This window comes from Macrotis lagotis, chromosome 1 (genome assembly GCF_037893015.1).
Source record: "Macrotis lagotis isolate mMagLag1 chromosome 1, bilby.v1.9.chrom.fasta, whole genome shotgun sequence".
NCBI classification, from domain to species: Eukaryota; Metazoa; Chordata; class Mammalia; order Peramelemorphia; family Peramelidae; genus Macrotis; species Macrotis lagotis.
This window is the reverse complement of record NC_133658.1, coordinates 260,675,383-260,691,444: the sequence shown is the minus strand read 5'-3', so window position 1 is coordinate 260,691,444 and position 16,062 is coordinate 260,675,383. Positions and strand designations below refer to the sequence as shown.

Below are 16,062 nucleotides of genomic sequence, written 5' to 3'. Positions count from 1 at the left end.
TTTTGATCTTCCAGACTACACCATGAGGGTCATGAGGTTACCTAAGGTTTCCTGGGCCACACCTGGAGAACTGCTGCTTTACATAATAGCTTTAGCAAACCACGTGTATAAACTACAGTCAGTGAATACCCTAAGAGTTATGTCATATGGGTGGGTTAAATGTGTCCCTGAATACACTATTGGTCCTCTTCTATTCCTTCACATAATCTCTCCTAGTGGAAAGGTCAAGTTCTTTGAGAGTAGTTACTGTTTAATTTTTTTTTGGCAAGGCAATGGGGTTAAGTGACTTGTCCAAGGTCACACAGCTAGGTAATTATTAAGTATCTGAGGCCAGATTGGAACTCAGGTACTCCTGACTCCAGGGCTGGTGCTCTATCCACTGCGCCACCTAGCCCCCCCCCAATACTGTTTTAATTTTAATTTTTATTCTAAGGATCTGGCAGAGAGCCTAAATAACAGGCACTTAATAAATGTCTACTGTTGGTTAAACTGATTTGAAAATCTCTAAGATTCCTTCTACATTTAAATCCACAACGAATACGATAACCCATCAGCTTTCACAGGTTCAATTATCATCTCTACCTATGTAACTTCCAAATTCATAAATCCAAGTGTAACAGCTCCCCTTAACTAAAGTCCCATATTACTGCCTACTAGATATCTCCATCTGGGGGGCCTTGTTGGCATCTTAAACTCAACAAAAACAAAACTCATTTCTTCACTAATTGATTTCTTTTTCCAATTTCTCCCTTGTTGATGTAACCATTATCCTTTAGCTAATACTTAGGTTCTCAACTTTGAAGACATTTGTGATTCTCCCCAACTACTCTCAATTTCTGTATCTTACTAGTCACACCAAGACAAAGTTTTCTGTCACCACCACCACAACCACCACCATCATTTTAATAGCTATCATTTATATAACACCTATCCTCTATGTGCCAGGCAATGTGCTAAGCACTTTTCACACATCTCATTTGAACTTCACAACAATGCTTTATGGTAGGTGGTGTTACTATCCCTATTTTTAAAGATGAGGAAACTTGAGATAGACAGAGGATTCAAGTAGTTTGCTGGTAAGTGTCTGAGGCTAGATTTGAAGTCAAGTCTTGGGGCGGCTAGGTGGCGCAGTGGATAGAGCACTGGCTCTGGAGTCTGGGGTACCTGAGTTCAAATCCGGCCTCAGACAATGATTTCCTAGCTGTGTGGCCTTGGGCAAACCACTTAACCCCTACTACCTTGCAAAAAAAAAAAATCTAAAATGAAGTCTTCCAGACTCCAGGCTTTGCACTTTGCACTCTATTCACTGCACCACCAAATTCTGACTTTTCTGTTTCTAATCTCTCTACTTTCAGAGTTAAATAACTACAGTTGAGGTTTCTCTTTAAGTCTCACCTGTACTGTTTGGATAAGCTTCTTTAATCAGTCTTTCAGTTTCTCCTCCAGTCTCTTTTGAATTCATCTTCCAAACAACTGTCAGATATTTCTAAAGCTTGGGTTGATCATGTTATTTTTCATTACTTTTTGACGGCTCCCTATTGCATGTGGGATAAAATACCAAATTTTCAGTCTGCTCAGGCATAATCTGACTGCCACTTGCCTTTTTGGTCAGATTTCATACACCTCCCTTCTCTATAGTCTCTAACAGTCAAACTGCCCTGTTAACTGACCTTCCTATCCAACATTCCATTACTTTTTCTGGGTTTCTGTAGAGTTCCCTCCCTGTTGTCATTAATTTTACTTGTACTTCACCTTTACCCTAGAGAGCCCCAGCTTCCTTCAAAGTACTACTTAGATATAAACTCCCAAAATGAAGTCTTTCCTGATCCTCGTACTAATGGTACATGCTCTTCCTCCTGAAGTTAGTATTTTACTTTGTATATACTTCATTTTCTACTCATGAACATGTTTTGTCCCCCAACTGAGAAGAAGAGGCAGGGATTGTATTGTCAGAATTACAGAATTTCAAAGCTGGAAGAAAACTCAGAAGTTATCTAATCCATACCCCAAATAACTCCTTCCAAGGTCATTTATTTCTTGCTTAAAATTCTCCAATAGGGTGTAGATGAGTGAATGTTACTACATCCACCTCTTGAGATAGTTCATTCTATTTCCAGACCACTCTAATTATTAAGAAGTTTGCTTCCAGGGAATTTCTATTCATTATTCTTGCTTCTACTCTCTGGGGCCTAACCCAAATCTAAGTCTTTCTCTAAGTGAAGGTCCTTCAAATATCTGAAGATAGCTATCATATATACCTTAAGTTTTTTCCAGGCTAAGCATCTCTATAGTTCCTTCAATTAATCCTCCTTTGGCATGAATGAACTCAAAGCCTTTTACCATTTTGATTGCTCTCCTTTGTATTCTTTATAGCTAATTAATGTCTTCCTAAGATGTGGAGGCCAGAATCAAACAAAATATTCTAGATATTACCTAGGGAGGCAAACAAAACAATTCTCACCTACTTCCCAGATGCTATGTCATTTCTTAATGCTTTTTTGGTTACCACATCATAGTGATGACTCATAATGAGCTGCCAGTCCACTAAACCACCTCCTTTTCCAGACAAACCAATGGCTAACCAAGCCTTCTGTGTCATCCTGGTATAGTGTCTAAATGTAGTAGGCATTCATTTAAATATTTCTGAATTGAATTATTTGTCTTTTTTCATCAAATCTGTTTTATTTTTATTAATGACTTCTGAGTATCCTGAAGTCATATATTCCATTGTGGTGTATACCTAATCTTTCCTATTCAAAGTCTCCCCAAATTTTACTATAACTTTAATTCAATGTGGGAAAAGGTTGGGTTAAATGATTGCTCATTCATTAGCAAGGGTTGATGATACTTGTCTTTGGTTCTCAAAGAAGACCGTGATATTAGGGAGGTGATGCAATGACAAGTACCTGAACTGGGATTTGAGTAAGGAGGTGCTGTACTAAGTCACCAGTCTTACTTCCTCCTCCAGAACCATTTGAGTCTAATAACCAGATATGAATCAGAATGATTAGAGCTGGCGTTGGATGAGAGGCAATCAAGGTTAAGTGACTTGCCCAAGGACATACAGTATTAAAATGTCAAGTGACTGATTCCAAGGCCAGTGCTCTATCCACCGTGACAGCTAGCTGCTCAATTAGCAAGGGTATACTGACATAGAATGTTAATAGTTCACATTTATGTAGATTTTTTATTTTTGCAGGGTAATGGGGTTAAGTGATTTTTCTCAAGGTTACACACACAGCTAGGTAATATTAAGTGTCTGAGGATGGATTTGAACTCAGGTTCTCCTAACTCCCGGGCTGGTGCTCTATCCACTGCACCACCTAGCTGCCCCAGATTTTAAGGTTTATGAAGAGCTTTTATGTCAACTAATGATCATAATAATCCTACAGGGATGTTTCTATTATAGAAATTATAGAATCTTATGAGAATTTGGATCACAGTCACATAGTCACTAAGTATCTGAGGCAGGATTCAAACTCAGATCTTCCTGATCAGATTTCTGATTTTACTGAGTCCAAACCAATCCACTCTCTTATTGAACTGACATTTGCTACAGCATAATCAAGGTTTAGAGGAAAGATATGGACTTTACTGAGTCATATATAGTCAATACTTGTAGATTGCATATTTGCAAATTTGTCAATTAACTAAAATTTGTTTTGTATCCCACAAATTCAAAGCCTACAATGCTTTTATAAATAATTTGGGGACAAGCACAGAATAGTGAAAAATTGAATTATCTGCCAGAAGTGAGCTCAGACAAGGCAATCCTGCCTTCTCTCAGCTCTCATACTATAAACAATTGTCCTTTTCACATTCTATTAAGTAACATGTTTTCCACATTTTGGGCTTTTTGTTGGTGATCTTGCTGTTTAAAATGTTCCCTAAGCATAAGTGCTGCCTAGTGTTTCTAAGCTCAAGAAATCTGTGATGTGCTTCACAGAGAAAATATGTGCAGTAGACAAGCTTAGTTCAGGCATGATTTTAGTGCTATTGGATTCAATGGTTCATGAGTTCAGTGTTAATGAATCAATAATATGGTACCAGTCACAGTAAGAAGAAATGTGCTTATCTGTATGTGAGGCTGCTCTATAAAGTACTCAAGTATAAATATTAGACCACAGGTTCAAAGGAACCTAACTCATATTTCCCCTAAAGAGACTTATAGAATTTAACTTCAATGACAATCAACTGTAATCATAACTGAAAGGGAACCTTACTAGATGTCTAGTTACAATTCCTTCATTGAAATAAATGTCCTAGGGGCAGCTAGGTGACCCTGTGGATAGAGCACCGGCCCTGGAGTCAGGAGTACCTGAGTTCAAATCTGCCTCAGACACTTAATAATTCTAGCTGTGTGGCCTTGGGCAAGCTACTTAACCCCATTGCCTTGCAAAAACCTAAACAAACAAATAAATAAAAATTTCCCCAAATCTCGATCCCCCTACCCCCTACAGAAGGTAGTCTGTTAGTCTTTCCATTGTTTCCATGCTATACATTGATCCAAGCTGAATGTGTTGAGAAATCATATCCTTAAGAAAAATAAAATACAAGATATCAAGATTACATAATAAGATAATATTGGGTTTTTTTTTTTAAATTAAAGGTAATAGTCTTTGGTCTTTGTCCAAACTCCACAATTCTTTCTCTAGATACAGATGGTATTCTCCATCACAGATACTCCAAAATTGTCCCTGATTGTTGCATTTAAGAAATGAGCAAGTCCATTAAGGTTGATCATCAACCCCATGTTGCCGTTATGGTGTAAAATGTTCTTCTGGTTCTGCTCATCTCACTCAGCATCAGTTCATGCAAATCCCTCCAGGCTTCTCTGAATTCTCATCTCTCCTGGTTTCTAATAGAACAATAGTATTCCATAATGTACATATACCATAATTTCCTCAGCCATTCCCCAATGAATGGACATTCACTCAATTTCCAACTCTTTGCTACCCCCAAACAGAGCTATGAATATTTTTGTACAAGTGATGTTTTCACCCTTTTTCATGATCTCTTTGGGTACTGACCCAGTGCTGGATCAAAGGGTATGCACATTTTTTATTGTCCTTTAGGCATAATTTCAAATTGTTCTCCAGAAAGGTTGGATGAGTTCACAGCTCCACCAACAATGCATTAGTGTCCCAGATTTCCCACATCCCTTCCAAAATTGATCATGTCCTTTCTGGTCATATTGGCCACTTTGAGAGGTGTGAGGTGGTACCTCAGAGATACTTTGCATTTCTCTAATAAGTAATGATTTTTTGGGGGGGGGGTTGCAAGGCAAATGGGGTTAAATTGGTTTGCCCAAAGCCACACAGCTAGGTAATTATTAGGTGTCTGAGGCTGGATTTGAACTCAGGTACTCTCAACTCCAGGGCCAGTGCTCTATCCACTGCACCACCTAGCCACCCTTAATAAGTAATGATTTAGAGCAATTTTTCATATGACTATGGATAGCTTTGATTTCCTCATCTGTAAATTGCCTTTGCATATCTTTTGACCATCTGTCAATTGGGGAATGGCTTTTTTTTTTATAAATTTGACTCAGTTCTCTATATATTTTAGAAATAAGTGCTTTGTCAGAAATGCTAGTTGTAAAAATTGTTTCCCAATTTACTACATTTCTTTTGATCTTGGTTACAGTGGTTTTGTCTGTGCAAAAGCTTTTTAATTTAAGGTAATCAAAATTATCTAGTTTGCTTTTAATGATGTTTTCCATCTCTTCATTGGTCATAAACTGCTTCCCTTTCCATAGATGACAGGTAAACTATTCCTCAATCTCCTAGTTGTCTTATAATATTGTCTTTTATGTCTAAATCCTGTATCCATTTTGATCTTATCTTGGTTTTAGGTGTGAGGTGTTGGTCTAATCCAAATTTCTGCCATACTACCTTCCAATTTTCTCAACAGTTTTTATTAAAGAGAGAGTTTTTATCCCAAAAGCTGGACTCTTCAGGTTTATCAAACAGTAGATTACTATAATCATTTCCTGCTACTGCACCTAGTCTATTCTTCTGATCCATCACTCTATTTCCTAGCCAATACCAGATAGTTTTGATGACTTTATAATATAATTTTAGATCTGATAGGCTTAGACCACCTTCTTTTGCACTTTTTTCATTAAATCCCTGAAAATTCTTGACTTTCTATTTCTCCTATGAATTTACTTACAATTTTTTCCCCTAACTCATTAAAGTAGTTTTTTGGGATTTTGATTGGTAGGGGACTAAATAAGCAGTTTAATTTAGGTAAAATTGTCATTTTTATTATATTAGCTCAGCCTATCCATGAGCAGTTGATATCTACTCAGTTTTTTTAAATCTGATTTTATTTGTGAGAGAAGTGTTTTGTAGTTGTGTTCATAGTTTCTGAGTCTGCCTTGACAGGTAGACTCCCAAGTATTTTATATTGAATGGGATTTCTCTTTCTAACTCTTGCTTCCATCTCATTTTTATAGATGAGGAAACTGAGACAAAAAAGGGCTAAGTGATTTAAGTTAGCAAGTGTCTGGGATTGGATCTGAACTCAGGAAAATGAAGCTTCCTGATTCCAGGCCTAGTACTCTCTCCACTGGGTGACCTAGCTGTCTGCGGGGGTCCAGCCTCCACCCTGGCTCCCAACAGCTGTCCTATTGTAAGGCTTAAAAAGTTACTAAGTTTCTAAAGATGAGATTCAAAACCATGTATTCCTGATCCCAAATCTAACTTTTTACCCACTATACTCTTAAATTTTTTAAATTTGTAGATAATGTACTAATAGAACATCAATACATCTATGATACTTAATCTGAATATTGCATTTAATAGCAACACTATATTTTGTTTTAAGGAAGTGAAACCATTGCAGAAATACAATAAAAGTTCTGGATCTCTGGAAATCTCAGCAAATTCTCTACAAAAGGAAGTCTCCAGGGGCACTTCTCAAGTGAGTACTAAGCCAGCAAAGATCTTCTGAATATATCTTCTGAAGTTCCTTTTAACTTTAAGATTATATGATTTTATGTGTTCTGAGTGGCTCCCTTGGGGATAAATGAGACTTAAAAAAACTATTTTGAGGAAATATTAAAAATGTACGACCTAAATCTAAATCTAAAAATGCATTAAAAATGCGTGTCTTTTAAAATAAGTTCCAATACATTTTTTTTTTTTTAGTTTTTGCAAGGCAAATGGGGTTAAGTGGCTTGCCCAAGGTTACACAGGTAATTATGAAGTGTCTGAGGCCGGATTTGAACTCAGGTACTCCTGACTCCAGGGCTGGTGCTCTATCCACTGTGCCACCTAGCCACCCCAAATACATTTTTAAAAATTCTTATTTTTATTCATATCTTGTTTAAAAGAAAAATCACACTTGTAGAGAGCATAGTATTTCCTCACCTGTAATCTCTTCTTGTGGGAAGGCTGTGTTCTTTGCACAGGGCATACCACCTCCTACCTCTGTGGTTATCAAAGGCTCTGTGATTTTATGATACCCTGGACAAATTACTTAACCCTTTTTGCTCAGGGATTCCAAAGTTAGGCATTCTTCTCAACTAATATAGATGGCAACCATTTAACATTTAGAAGATAAAGAAACTTTCAAGGGTTTCTAATGGCATGCAAAAATTAAATGATTTATTCATGGTCACAAAATTAGTAAGAAGGGCTGCATTTGAACCCAGATCTTCCTGAAAACAAGCCTGGCACTCACACTGTTATGCCTTACTGGTTATATAGCTGAAAATGAAGTGACACTGATGAAGAATAATTCAGTAAGTTAACTCTAAACCCCTGAATTGGATAATTGATCAATGCTTCATAACTGTCCAAGATGAGAGTGGAAAGTAAAAAGACTGACCAAAGTTCTTTTAACATCTATTAGGAAGCTGAGAAATAATGCAAATTATATTTATCCTCACTAAAAATACATTCATTACTCTTCTCTTGCCAGGAAGACATCTAAAATCATTAAAGATAAACACACTGGCATATATGCTGGAGGGAGAAGCAGAGTCCATTACCTTTTCTAGTTTCATTTTGAGTCGTCTGTCTTCCATTCTCTTCTTCAGCACATCCACATCCTCTTTATTGCCATTAAGCACAATGACATCATCTTCCTGAAAAGGGACACCACACTGGAATAAAGGAGAAAAGAAAAGTGAAGTCAACGTACCGGTGCTGTTACACCAGAGTCTCTCACCTCCAATCTTCATCCTGTGCTTCCTGTCATTCAGCACTGGTTGTTTTGTGTTTTAAGTTCCCTTACTTTATATTACTCCAGAGCCCAGAGTCAATATATCTCTTCACTCATTCAGCTCATTAACCATGAGCAAAAGTGAGCAAGTGGTACACAATTTGGAGAGTTACTGGCAGAGTAGAAAATACAGTTTTGTTCAATCACACATATTAGGAGTTATTCATCTTTACATCACCATGCAGAAGTATGCTAAGAACCACATGTAATAGTAACAGCAGCATTTATGTAACACTATGTGCCAGGCACTGTGCTAAGAGCTTTATAGGTATTATCCCTCTTGAGTCTCACAACACTAGAAAGTAGGTACTATTATTATTCACAGGAGATTAAGGCAAACAGAAGAAAAATAACTTGCTGAAAATCACTAGTAAGTTGCTCTTAAGTGTCTGAAGTGGGATTTGAACTCAGGTCTTCCTGACATTGGTCTCAAAACTCTAATCCCAGTGCTGTCAAACTGGCCTGAATGTGTATACAAGAAAGGATAGAAAGAGTTACACGGACTAAAATTCTGCAAGGAAAATAAACCCAGAAAGAATGGATAACAAGAATAAAACTGTGAAGACACAAAATTAATCTGTTTTATAGGTATTAATATCTCTATTTTATAGATGAGCAAACAGGTTGAAAGAGATTTAAATGACTGTCCCAGGCACAAAAATTTTTATGTGTATGAGGCTGGTTTAGAGTTTAGTTCTTCCTGATTTCACATACACTCCACATCTTATCCTCTGAAGTTGCCAGGTTCTGAAGTCAAAATAGTGGCAAGAATGCTAAAGCAGAATGAGCTGAGGCTGGCAAGGAAAAGAAAAATGATTTTTTTTAAAGCAATGCTAAAGAAAAGACAGAGGAAAAGGATCACTACTGTCAGAGAAGGCAGAACTGCCCATCTGTAGGGCTGTGCAATGGAAAAGGCAGAATAACAAGGCCTAATTTGGAGTTTACACCTAAAATGAAGGAAAAAGGGAAACCCTAGAGGTTATCCAGTTAACCATCCCAAATGAATAGCATCCAGAAAGAACCAGTGAGATTGCTGAGATATACTCTCAGTGAACCTCTCTGCAAACCAAAGGATAAGATGAGATACACTAGCTAATATTTTGCTAAAATCTAAATACATGATATATACATCATTCTCCTGATTGACCAATGAAAATGACATTTATGAAGCACTGTCAAGTTTGTGAAATACTTTACATACAGCACCTCATTGTTACCTCAGGTCCCCTGAGGTAACATAATCTACTTTTTCCCTTTTTTCAAAAATTAGGGTAATTCCTATCTTGCCTCCCATCCTGAGTGGTATTCCAAAAATTAAGAGAAAGGAGAATAATCAATAGTGTCAAAGTTTGCAGAGGTTGAGGAGAATGAAGACTGAGAAAAGCCTTTAGATTTAGCAGCTAGAGATCATTTGCAACTTTGGAGAGAGACGTTTTAGTGAAATTATGAAGTGAGGAGCCAGATGATAAAAAGAAAATGAGAGAAAGTAGAAGCACCAATTGTAGATGACCTTATCAAGGAATTTAACCACAAAGTGCAGTTTTGTGTCATCTACAAATATGACAAATATATCATCTATGTCTTTAAGTTATTGATAAAAATATTTAAAAGAACACAACCAAGAAAAGATTATCAAGTTATTCTAAGACTGAAACTTTTTCAGCTAAAAATGACCCATTAAACAACTTTTGGGCATCAGCCATTTAAACAGTTCTGAAATTATACTTTCCATTTAGCTCATCTGAGAAGCATGAAGGACTTTATGTTCAAATCTAATTAAAAATATATTCAGAATCCTCCTAATCTGTCAATTTAATAATCCCATTAAAGAAAGGAAATAAAGTTAGTCTGGCATGATGAATCTTGATGAAGCCATGAGTTTTTTGTAGATGTTCAATAATTTTATTAGGAATTAAAGCCAAATTTACTAATCTATGTGATCTGAAGACTTCACTCCATTTCCTTATTAGAAAATCAGGAGACACTTTGCCTTTCTCCAATCTTAAAGGGCTTTTCTCATTTTTTGTTAATTTTTTTTAGGGTTTTTTTTTTTTTGCAAGGCAAATGGGGTTAAGTGGCTTGCCCAAGGCCACACAGCTAGGTAATTATTAAGTGTCTGAGACCGGATTTGAACCCAGGTAATACTGACTCCAAGGCCGGTGCTTTATCCACTATGCCACCTAGCTGCCCCAAAATAACATTTGGTTTACAATTTGTTTTATTTTTAGTTTTTTTTGCAAGGGACATGGGGTTAAGGGGCTTGCCCAAGGCCACCTAGCTAGGTAATTATTAAGTGTCTGAGACTGGATTTGAACCCAGATACTCCTGACTCCAGGGCCGGTGCTTTATCCACTGCGCCATCTTGCCGCCCCATTTTTTGTTAAATTTTAGAGTTTTTCATCAATCACATTTACCCATCTACCCTTGGTTGTAATTTATCTCTAGGTCAAATGACCTGAATTTGTCAAGGGTAGCTCCTATCTTTACCCACTGATAAAGGGTTTCAGTTCTTTAGTTATTTTTGTCTATTTTTCCTCATACACTGTCCTCCATAGGGAAAAATGAAACCAAATAAACAAGAAGCCCATTTTCTGTCAACCATTACCACCTACCCACAACAATGGTCTTTTTTTGATTGTATTCATTTTCTCATCTAGGTTTAAAATAAAAACCTATTGTCTATTTACCATGCTAGCCTCAGTTCTGAGCCTCACCACTTTCTAACACTATTTCTAGAGTAGCATACATTTTGCTTTTTATATTTATACTGTCACCTTTTGCTTCCATGTCTTCTTAAAATTTTAAAGTTGGTAGATGGCAAACAGTCTTGAATATCCAACTACAACTGTTTCAATAGGTCATGCTGTATATAAAGGAATTCCATTCTAGTGAAAGGAAATAGCATGGCAACTGTAATCCTATAAGCAACAGGCTTACAGGATGGGTGAAGACCTGCATGCTTACTATTAAGAGTTACAAATAAATAGATAAGTAGGGGCAGCTAAAACATCAGTCCTAGAGTCAGGAGGACCAGAGTTCAAATCCGGCCTCAGACAATTAATTACCTAGCTGGGTGACCTTGGGCAAATCACTTAACTCCACTGCCTTACCAAAAAAAAGTTTAAAAAAAATCAATCCAAATAAATAGATAAGTAGTCTACAAATGTCAAAATGTGGAGATTCAATTGAGGGGTTTGAGAAAACTATTAAAAAGAAGGGCAGAGAACAGTTTAGAACAGGGCGCTTTCTCAAGTCAGAATCTGGGTCCCTGATTACAACAGAAGCCATGGAAAAATGGTCTACTATCTGCTGGCTGAAATTATACATATAAGTAGTCTCAATGTACTTTGTCACTTTTTGCCTCTGAGACTGTGGGCAAGTTACTTAAACTCTGGGTCTCATTTCCCTCAGCTGCAAATGAGGGGATTAGACTAGATAATATATTAGGCCTCTTCCAACTTTAAACTGATGAGCCAGTTCCTCTTTCATCCAGTGTCTGCTTCTTTAGCCCATGCTGAATTCTGCCTTTAAAAACCAAACTATTATTATCAATAACAGTTTAGGATAGAAATTAAGAATCACCAGTAAGTTATGGCAGGATAGCAAATGTAGATGTTTGGTAGAAACACAAAGCATGACAATGTGCTATCTACTTCTTCCAGATGTGAAAATGGAGGAGTATGACTTTGATCCTAAATGACAATATAGTCTAAGAATGAAAGAATTTGGAAATTTGCTAATGCCATTAATATAAAACTGGGTCTAATTATCTTATCTTCTCTAGATCCTAGTCCCATGGCAGCCTATAATTACTAGCAAAGTCAAATGAACACATTTATTATTAACAGAAGCAGATAAAAAGAAAAAAAAAAGACTTACCCCCCCCCCCCGCCCAATCCTTTGCAACAGTTTTGAGTGCAAGATCAAGCTGCTATATTTGGTATGGGATTTTCTCCAGAAATTCAAAGAATGCTTTATAATCTCTGAACTATCATTTGCCATAATCACAATTTTCTTTTCCTGTAATAGAAACTAAGCTAGAGAACAAAGTTGGCATCATTCCCCTTTTCCATTTTTCCATTATAAAATTCAGGCATCTCTTTTCTAACTGCTTTTCTTTCTTATGGTGGAAAAAAAAAAGTAAAAGCATATGAAAATTTAAGTCCCATTTTTAAATTAATAAAAAAGTTCTGATAAAGGATGAAGAGAAATTAAGTTCAAGTGCAATTATTTAATTTTGATCATTGATTCATTACTAATGGCTTGAGTATACTATATATGTACATTAAAATAATAGCAAAAATGGCTAGTTTTCTTTTAAATCTTGAAGGTTCTTCATAGCTTTCAATAAAGAGAAACCTTCATGAATTTTTAAAAATTTCTATTTTTGCATATTTTTTCATGTTTAGCTAAATTTTGGATAAATTTTGGGTCCTTAAAGATACTTGCTCCTTGTGAGTTCTTTCCAAGATGGAATAATTTAAGAGTAGAGGGGTTCTTCACCAAAATTGTCAAGAGAGTAATAAAGTCAGAATCAGAAGAACATTCACTAAATGGTAACAGGGTTGTGAACTATCAGCCTAGGGAATGTCCACACTGATGAAATTAGAAATCAAAGATTCTTGAAACACTCATATAAGCTCAGAGTAGTTAACAGGAAGCAGCCTAAATGTCCATTTAGTGTGTCATACTAATAATGGGTGGAACCAGGATACTGATTTATTTCCTATCCAAGCAAAGAGGGACAGAGCTTGGGTTTAAAAAAAAATTTGGACTGGTGTTTAAACTATTGTTCTGAATTCAGGATGTGGCTCTGTTGCTTATTTTCTTTGTTAAAAGGTTATTTATTCTTTCAGGAAATATACTGAAAAGGAGAGCAAAAGTACTGGTCATTTAACATCTCTGAGTTTCAGTTTTTAAAAAAATGTTTTAAAGATCCTTTTTTCACTTCCCAATAGGACTCTCCTGGTAATAAAAATCCTTGTTTACTTCATTTTTATATGTGAAAATAAAGTTACTATAAATAAAGTTCTTGGTGAGTAATTTTTTGTTATCAAGGAACAGTTACTAAGCATTCACTATTCATAACATACTGCGCTACAGATTAGGGAATCAATCAAACATTTCTTCCACAATATCAATATTCAGACTACTGAAGACCATTATCATGTTCTTCCCCCTCCATCTTCTCTTAACAGTTTTGACAATTGCTATCATTTCTTTAGCACTTTAGGGTTTGCAAAGTGCTTCATAATTTACCCTATTTTCACTTTGGCTACTGAACAAACACGGGCAGGGAGGTGCTATCATTATCCCCACTTCACATATGAAGAAACTGAATCCAGAGACTTGCACAAGGTCACACAGCAAGACTCAAATATAGGCTAGTTAGTTAGTTCAGAGCCCTACTATAATCAGTCAGTTGTCTTTCTTTGGTTTTTAAATTCTTTTTTTAAGCTCTTCAATGAACTTTTTGTATTTGAGTCCAATTTATAGACTGTTTTGATACTTCCCCATGAGTGATTTTTCACTGCTTTCTTCTGACATGGCATTGCTGTCATCTTTGTCTGTATATGGAGTATAGATCCAAGCTTTTATTTTGCTGGGGCTGGGGTCTGATCCCTGGTTTGTTGTTGGCAAAGATGTTGCCTATGCAGTACAGGCTTTGCCTTTGTCTCTTCTCCTTTATGGCCAGGTTCTGACTTAAAGGAGGATTGTTCCCAATCCAGTCCTGTCTTTTACCCCAGTGTTTTCAGGGTTCAGATTTTGTTTAGGGTTGAGATCCTCCTTGCTGGCTTTCCCACTCTCCCATCTCCTGGACTTTATTTCATCTTTTCCCCCAAAGAGACAGACCGTCACTGAAGATCCTCCATGATATCTACAGCTGAAAACTTCTTTGAATCTTCTCTTTTTCTTGGTGGGATCTATAGTGTGAATGTCAGAGTAGAGGCTTCATTTATCTTGGGTAGGGAAAGGTTCCAGGAGTACGTTAGCTTAGCCCCGCCATCTTGGCTCTCAGCTCCAGAAGTCCCCAGCCATCTTTCTTTTCTTTTTGCAATACAATCAAGTTAATGACTTGCCCAAGGTCACACAGCTAGGTAATAATTAAGTGTCTAAGGCTGCATTTGAACTCAGGCCCTCCTGACTCTAGGGTCTGTGCTGTCCACTGTGCCACCTAGCTGCCCCCCAACTGTCTTTCTAAACAAAACATCTCCAGGTCCCCAAACCCATTCTTTTTTTTTTAACATGTTTCTATTTTTCTAATTCAAAATTAAGGAGTCAATTCTACAAATAAATATTAAATATTCATTCTGTTTCTGTTTCCAAGCTCTAAAATAAGAGACGTCAAATCCACTGCCTGGCAGCCTGGACCAGATTAAGATGCAAATGGGAAATATTTAACAAGTTACATAAAATTACAATAGAACATAGATAACATTACATTTTAAAATAATTACATTTTAATCATGTTAAAACATTACATTTTAAAACAATATGGGACCCACAGGGGATTTAGATTGGTGGCTTCCTTCTCTATTTGAATTTGACAGCACTGTTTTAAGGTCCTTTTCTGAGAGTTTATGGTCTTAAGGAAGGGATTTCTAATCTGACATCTGTGAACTTTTTTTGTTTTAAATATCTTGAAAACTATTTCAATTTCCTTTATAATCCTATATTTTACTTTATGCATTTACATGTATTATTCTAAGAAGATATTTTCATTCACCATACTGACAAAGTGGTCTCTAACACACAAAAAAAGATAAACTTTTGGTCATTTATTTGGAAGATCTCTTCCAAAGCTGACACTCTCTGATATATATAGTCCTCTGCTGGATTTGAGGCTATAATTCCAAATCAAAACAGACTCTAGCCTCAAGAAGCTTACATTCTACTAAGAATATAACATGCATACAAAACAAAAAGTAAATACATTAGGGATCCAATGAACAAGAGAAGGAAGTTGGTAAGAAGAAAGGAAATTGGTAAGAAGTGAAACAGCTTCCTAAGGTACCCAATTGGGTACTTCCTAAGTACCCAATCTCTTGGCCATGTAATGCTTTGTTTATACCAGGGGTGGCAGAACTTCCAGCCAGAGGGCCTTATCACTTTATCTGGTGCTGCCAAGGCAACCTCTGGAGCTTTTTAAAGGTGAATTAATTATAAATGTTTGACCAAATTATCAAAAAGTTGATAATTTTGTATGACTCACAAATGATGTTATAAATGTCCAAATTGGCCCTTGGAAGAAAAAGGGTTCCCCACCCCTGCTTTATACTGACCTGTAATTGTGTCTTACTAGAGGTAAACTCCTTGAAGGCAAAGGACCATAACCATAAGTTTTCTAATTTCTCTAACAACTCACATACACAGTGTTAGGTTTTAAGTATTTACTATTTGTAGGCTGAGTACTTGATGAATGAGTGAATGAATACTTGGCAACAAACAGAAATCTGTGAGAATACTAAGAAGCAGTTCAGAAAAGGAAGTAAGAAACCCAAAGGTAACAGAGAATGCTTTTTTTGTCTTTTACTTTTTATTGCAATTTGGGCATCATAAACAAAATCTCAGTTTTCTCTGACTGTCCATTTCTTTTTTTTATTAAAGATTTTATTTATTTTGAGTTTTACAATTTTTCCATCTTACTTCCCTCCCCACCCCACCACAGAAAGCAATTTGTCAATCTTAACTTTGTTTCCATGTTGTACATTGATCCAAATTGAGTGTGATGAGAGAGAAATCATATCCTTAAGGAATAAACAAAAAGCATAAGAGATAACAAGATCAGACAATAAGATATCTGTTTTTTTCCCTAAATTAAAGGGAATA

At 36.3% G+C, this 16,062-nt stretch overlaps 1 protein-coding gene and 1 long non-coding RNA gene across 2 annotated transcripts in view; one reads left to right on the top strand and one right to left on the bottom strand.

The window, feature by feature from the left end:
- Window positions 1–16,062, bottom strand: part of RTF2 (replication termination factor 2) — a 79,475-nt gene that overhangs the window by 7,937 nt on the left and 55,476 nt on the right. Inside the window, exon 6 of the mRNA XM_074210314.1 lies at window positions 8,000–8,113. Coding sequence (XP_074066415.1) covers window positions 8,000–8,113 — 114 coding nt within the window. The remainder of the gene's footprint in view (window positions 1–7,999; window positions 8,114–16,062) is intronic.
- Window positions 1,278–10,079, top strand: LOC141504914 (uncharacterized). The gene is made up of 3 exons (XR_012473497.1): window positions 1,278–1,861; window positions 6,832–6,927; window positions 7,930–10,079. It is a non-coding gene; the product is annotated as an uncharacterized LOC141504914 (long non-coding RNA).